Here is a 6,908-nt window from a genome sequence, read left to right as displayed (position 1 = left end):
ATGGGTAGGGGTAGATATAAGGTAGTAAGGTGTTTGACCAAACTTTACATATGGCAATATTGTAGTTTCTCTCTTTAATATCAATACAAAATCAAATGTTACCTATCAATTTTTTTATTAAAAAAAAAAAGAAGAATTGATCAAACAATTAATTTTTTTATTATATGTTTATGAAGATTTTTGATGATGTATTATGGAAACACAAATTAAAAGAAATATAATTATTATGCAAACTACTTTTTTCTAACAAATTATACAAAAGCAAACAATACTAGTAAATAATTAGATTTTAAATAATTCACCATTGTGTAAAAATTGAGAACTTGATGACTACATTAGCATCATTAACGGTGGGTGTGGGTCCCTTAGAACATAGTATTCTATAGGCCACATCTACATACATCTATTTATATTTATTGATTGAATTTAAAACTACAATAATATTATTTTATAATTTTTACTTTATTTAATAAATAGAATGTATTTTTCAATAGGTGTGTTCCGACTCAAACATATTCTTGTGGCTATTTATTATATGATAAAAATGACATTTTGTATGATGGTGTTAAATGAAAATCAACTCAACCTAAATAGAGATTGACAAATGAATGGACCAACATACCTCCTCAGAAAACCCGCTGCCTAATCAGGACAAACCGATAAAAACATTTGTTAACAGAGGAAAACCTTTAATTAATAAATAATAAATAGACGAACACCTTGTAAAACACGGTGGTGCCTAATCGTTACAAACCCTTCCCCGAACCTGGAAACCCTATTTCTTGGAATTAAAGTAAAACATGAGCAAAAAATCATTTAATATTTTGTCCGATCGGGAAAGATTGCCGGCCTTTACAAGAAAGAAAACTCTACCAAAAACCCAAACCCCAGTTGACTCTCAAACTGCAACTCCAGTATTCTGTATAATAAGAGAGGCACAATTGTTTTTCATTCGACAGAATGTAGTGATTGGAACGCCTGCAATTCTTCCCCATTTAGACCGTTTTGTGAGAATTCTGAATCATGGGTAGGCTTCACCATGTCTTACCCTTCAATTCGAGCTCAAACTTGGCTTATTCCTTCAGAAATTCTTTAGTTTCAGCCCTTTTTTGTTTTCTGCTGATCCTGCAAACTACTGTGAAGGCTCAAGATCAGGATAAATTGTACGCAGATTACTGCTCAGAATTCGTTCCTGCGTCAAAACCATTGTTGAATTATGTTCAACAACCTAATACTCAAATAAAGGGTTTGAGTTTTCGCCAGGGTCGTTATGAGGGTGGGGAATCCTTATTCAACAGCTCCGCTCTCAGTTGGAATCCCAAATCGAGTTATGTTTATTTTTCTGTATCCAGTTGGCGGGGAACTGATCAGGAAGGGGTCTTCAAGATCTCTGGCCGATTGAATTTTCAGTATAGAAGGTTCTCGGTGTCTGTTGGTAAGGAAGGGTTTCGGAAGCCCTTTGGAAGGACTCGCTTGCCTAAAGTTAGACCGAGCCTTGGCGTTTTTACCGTCTCTGGAGATGGTTTCTGGTCGAATTTGACGCACAGAATTTGTTTGATCGGATCTGGTTACAGGTACTGGTCTAATTACTCTAGCCATGAATTTCCTGTTTCTGTTAAGTTTTCTTATCCTGAAACTAGTACAATTCTTACTGGTTTGGTCAATGGGACGATGGAGAGCATAGAGACAGAAAATCCTTTTAATCTAATCCGGATATTTAGTGTTTATGATGGGGTTTATGAGTATACTAAGCTTGATGATGCCAAGAGAGTTTGTTCGGCCAGGAAACCTGATGTTTTGGATGCCAATATAGATGTTTTCAAGGGGAAACTAACTGCTGCCAAGGGTGGTGATATTTGTGACCGGTACTCGTTGAAAGGACTACTTGAGTTGAAGTGGAATAACTCTTGCAGTGGGCGTGATTGTAGTCCGTTTAATGTGAGCGATAAAAGTCTGATGCCTCAAGATATGTTTATTCAGCGTATCCAGTGTGGTGATGAAGGGAAAGTGCATGGAATTTTTGGGTTTTCGTCTTCTTGGAATCCAATGAGGTATGTGCTTGCAGAGAGTAGTTTGATAGGGGAAGGGCAGTGGGACGAGGAAAGGGGACAGTTGTGCATGGTGGCCTGCAGGATTGTGGATACAGGAAGAAATCCAACTGAAACTGATTGTGGCATCAGCATTTCAATGCAGTTTCCTGAGACTGTCACTGTTGTAAGTAATTATTTGGTTATAGGTCATGTACAAAGTGGTAAGAAGGTGGATCACCCCATGTATTTTAAAGATTTCACTTTTAGAGGACCTTCTCCAAGGAATGCCATGTTGGGAGGTTACAGGAGCTTGCCCGATTTGAAATACAAGTATACAAAACTTGATCTGGTCAAAGAAAAGTGCAGTCAGTTTTTCGCGGACAGGAATAAGGCAAAGAAATCAGGACGAAAGTATCCAGATGGAAACGTCTTTGTTGATCTAGGTTTTGATGCTTCCATTCTGGACTCTGACAAGCAGAAAAGGTATGGTTCCATATATCCCTTAACTATTGGAGATAACTTTGTTGGGACACAAATAAACAGTACCGGTGATGGGGGACAGCTGAAGGTGAGCATCAATTTACAATTTCGGCAACCCATTCAATATTCCCCAAATGGAGTTTCTTTCAAGTCTTCAGCTCAAGAAATAGACACTATATCAGCTGAGGGCATCTACGAACATCAAACAGGAGCACTCTGTATGATTGGATGTCGCCATGTCAGTTCCCCGGTAAATGGTCCTGATGGAGATAAGGACTGTGAAATTCTTATAGATGTGGAATATGCTCCCACGAATCCAGAGTATTCTTTCAGAGAACATCTTAGGGGCAATATCAAAAGTCTCAGGGAGGAGAATGACACCTTTTATTTTAAGCCAATGAAATTGTCTTCATACAATGTGTATAGAAGACAGGCAGTAGGAGCCAGCTGGAGAAAGGATTTGGAAATTGTGATGGGACTTACTTCACTCTCATTTATAGCTCTTTTTATCATAGCCCAGCTCTTATACATAAGGAAACATTCCAATTCATTGCCGTTTGTTTCTTTGTTGATGCTCACTGTGCTCACCTTAGGGCACATGATCCCTTTGGTGCTCAACTTCGAAGCACTTTTCATGAACCAGAAAGACAGGAATGTCATACAGTCAAGTGGAGGGTGGGTAGAAGTGAATGAAGTGGTTGTTAGAGTAATGACAATGGTTGCTTTTTTGTTGGAACTTCGACTGCTTCAGCTAGCCTGGATTGCTAGACATAAAGCAGCAGGTGAAAAGAGTGCATGGTTCTGGGAGAAAAAGGTTTTATATTTTTGTCTGCCTCTGTATGCATTGGTAGGTCTAATAGCTTGCCTTGTACATTGGATGGGGCATTCAAACTCTTCTAGAGCACGCTTCTTACAAAGACATGCCTATCATTCTCTCTGGGAAGATCTAAGATCATATGCAGGCCTCATCCTGGATGGCTTCTTGCTACCACAAATTTTGGGAAACCTTTTTTGGGATGTAAGGGAGACAGTATTGGTACCCTACTTTTACATTGGAATAACAGTGGTACGGTCCATGCCACATATGTATGATGCATACCGTGTTATTCAGTATATACCAGAATACAGCAGTTCTTATTTTTATGCCAATCCAGTCTGGGACTTTTACTCGACTGCATGGGACATTGTGATTCCCTGTGGAGCATTTTTCCTTGCGTTTCTTGTTTTTCTGCAGCAAAGGTTTGGAGGTAGATGCATAATTCCACAAAGATTCAGAAACCATCTTGAGTACCAGAAAATCCCTATTGCTGAAGGGCAATGATGGACAGAATACCGTGCACCTGATCAAGAATATACACTGGCCTTTTGAATGTTGCTTTGTAGCATACAGTAGGACCAAGCGCAAGGGATTCTCAGTTATTGATGTGTGTGTTTTCAGCAGAGCTTTGTGATCTAGGGCACTGATATGTTTTATGTTTTAATTTCCCTCTCACTCATAGTCCACAGGGGATCAACAGTTAACCCCTGATCCATAGGCAACCAACATCTCTGTTGATGAATAGGATGCACACAATGTTGAACTGAAATATATGCATTGATGGTGCGAAAAGTTTTTTGTCAGACCGTGCCTTTGACTGAAGGTTGTTGCACCGGCATTTTTACTGCACATAATCAACTTTTTGCATATCTTATCAATGAAGCATATTTTCTCTTTTCTTCAGTACCATAATATCCATGCCACTTAACTGAGCTCTTACTGTCCATTGAGTAAATTGATTGATATGAATGACAAATGAATTTAGTTTTTGGAAGTCATGAAGTTTCAGAATTCAAAATCTTCTATAGCCATAGCAGTGCAAAAGTATGGAAAAAATGGTGGGTTTACCTTGCATTTATCTTCAAGAGTTCTGACTCAACTAAATATTTGACTGCTAGTTTCTTTCTTTTTTTCAGTTAAAGGCTGAAGCCCTATAAATTATATTAATAAATAAAGAATACAAAAAGTCACCTTTCAAACGGACATTAGTAGGAAAGAACGGCAAAGAAAACCTCTAGTCTTGCCTGGGACAGAAGTCCTATACATATTTACAGAGTTAAAAGGGCATACCCCAGTTTACAAATTTTATTGAAGGGCATACCACCCTTCTTTCTTTTATAGCTGAGTATCTTTGTTGTTGTATTTCTGTATATAAGTGCCCCTGTTAAAATTTGGGGTTTAGGAAGGCATTCCTTCCTTTTATCTTTATTTGTGGAATTAGAAGGACCTTTTTTATTGGTTTTGCCATTAGAACAAAGTCGTTTCTGGTCAAAGAATCTCTTTTGTTAGTGCCTTTCTCTGATCGAAGGACGAACTTGACAATTTGACAAGTACTCTTGAGTTCCTTCGTTAATCTCTGTATCTTTTTTAAGCCTACCACTTGCATGAGCGTTAGTTTTAAAAAACAAACAAAATTGCAAAAGCCTTTTAAATCTGATCCATTCTGGTTTGTGAGGTTATTGACTAATCTTGAATAGATTAGTTTTGAAGTAGTTAGGATACTAAGATTTTACCTTTTTTTGGTTTGGATTAGTCTACAAATTTGATAGCTGATTTGAATGTCTTTGCAATCAACCCTTGTGTTTTAAGTATTCTTTATTTTGATTAGGTTGATCCGGACTTGGTGTTTTTGAGATTCATAATCCTTGAGGGTCTTCCTTTATACATTTACTAAATTTTCCTACGAGATAGATTGAAAAACCATTTTAACCAGTTCTTAAGCCTACTTCATTTTAGTTGATTAGAGTAGATTATTTGAGGATGGGATTTTACATGAGTGATGAATTTTAGATTTCTTATCTGGGTTTAAAGTGTCTTAGTTATAATCTAAGTAGATTATTGTTTGTTTATGAGCAAGTAGTTGTTTATTGCAAAAGAAAATATTGTTTTCTGAGAATGACATATTAAAATTATGTAAATTGCTTTGCAATGACTGTCTGGATTCCAGTGATCTAAAGATAATTTGGCAAATTATTACAAACTACTCTTTGAATTCCTTTTGGAACAGAGGGCCATATTCGTATGTTCTCCAAGTAATCGGCATTAAAGTTTAAAAGAGGGATTTATTTCCTGGGATTAGAGTATTTTTCTCTTTAAACAACTTGTTCTTGCTCTCCATGTCTTGAGATATGAAGCCTGGTAATGATAAATCTGGGAGTGAGTACTCCTTACACAGATCATTTTATTTTTAAATCGAAACTGTAAATTTATTTAGGGTTTCCTTTGTTTTTGGTGATCTATGAAGACTACATTATTGATCACTTTGAGAAAGCATGGGAAAGAATTAAATTCACTTTTTAACATGGTCATTAATCCAATAATCTGGTAATTCACATCACTAAGAGTTGAATTTTATACGCCTTTGAATTAGGGTTTAATGTGCATCTTAATACTGAAGGAGATTCCTCAATAATAGGTTGAGTCTTGTATTCAATTAAAACAAAAAATCTGCATAGTTGATCTACCGTTATTCTACGAAATTGACAATCTCGTTGTAAATGAAGATTTAAACTAAATTATCCTTGTTGAGAGATTTCTAAAGAATAAGAACTTATGATTAAAAAATTGTAAGAAACAACTTAGCCATAATACTAAAATTCCACTTGAATCCATATGATTAAACTAAAGCTTTAGTCTATTTATATTGAGAATTCGAAGATTTATAGGACTGATATATACTTGAGGAGAATGTATAACAAAAGCTTTCCTAGAAACCCACCAGGATTCATGATTTATAAAGCCCAAAAGGCCAAGAGAACTAAAACAAAAAGTCCTCTCAGATGTGGACTGATAAGACAAACCCAACCTTTAGCAATGCGAGAAAGACCAAAAGCAAACTTAGGAACTATAAGAGCCGAAGCCAAAGCCTAGAAAACTACGAATAGAGGAGCAATATAGAGGACCACTATATACATCAATACTACGAACAGAGGGCCATATGAACAAAGGACCACTAAGAGTTGCACATTACTATCCAAATAGGCTTAATCGTAGATTACATAGCTAGTGGAGGCCGCCTTCTTCCAGATACTATCCTATGCCCCTCCAATTCACACATATTTGAGTGTTGTTGACCGCCAGTAGGAACATCCAGTTTCGAATGATTTCCTCCTTCCGCTCAGCAAATTTCCTTTCGTTCCTGATCTTTAAAGTAGGATGGGCCAACACAACACTATCATTAACCCCATTATTGCTCATTTTAGGAATTCAAATGTTTTTGTCAATGTTCTCTAATACCACATCGAGCTCCCTAATGATTAGGCCTTTGAATATAGCCCTGCAGAAGTTTCTAATAGCTAAGTTATACATGTTGATGTGCATGATTGTGGCAATAAACATCTCCACTATGTCGGAGTTGTGTT

At 36.8% G+C, this 6,908-nt stretch overlaps 1 protein-coding gene across 1 annotated transcript; it reads left to right on the top strand.

Annotated features, from left to right (window-relative positions):
• The first annotated feature begins 782 nt into the window (after positions 1-782).
• On the top strand, positions 783-4,239 carry LOC149568862 (DUF2921 family protein, putative (DUF2921)). Its single transcript, XM_089821745.1, has one exon. The coding sequence runs from the start codon at positions 1,024-1,026 to the stop codon at positions 3,829-3,831; it is 2,808 nt and encodes a 935-aa protein (XP_089677871.1). The 5' UTR covers positions 783-1,023; the 3' UTR covers positions 3,832-4,239.
• The last annotated feature ends 2,669 nt before the right edge of the window (positions 4,240-6,908 follow it).

The sequence above is a fragment of the Cupressus sempervirens genome, chromosome 3, assembly GCF_028749045.1.
Source record: "Cupressus sempervirens isolate cs-2001-9-10 chromosome 3, ASM2874904v1, whole genome shotgun sequence".
Taxonomy (NCBI): domain Eukaryota; kingdom Viridiplantae; phylum Streptophyta; class Pinopsida; order Cupressales; family Cupressaceae; genus Cupressus; species Cupressus sempervirens.
This window is presented reverse-complemented; position numbering and strand designations above follow the sequence as displayed.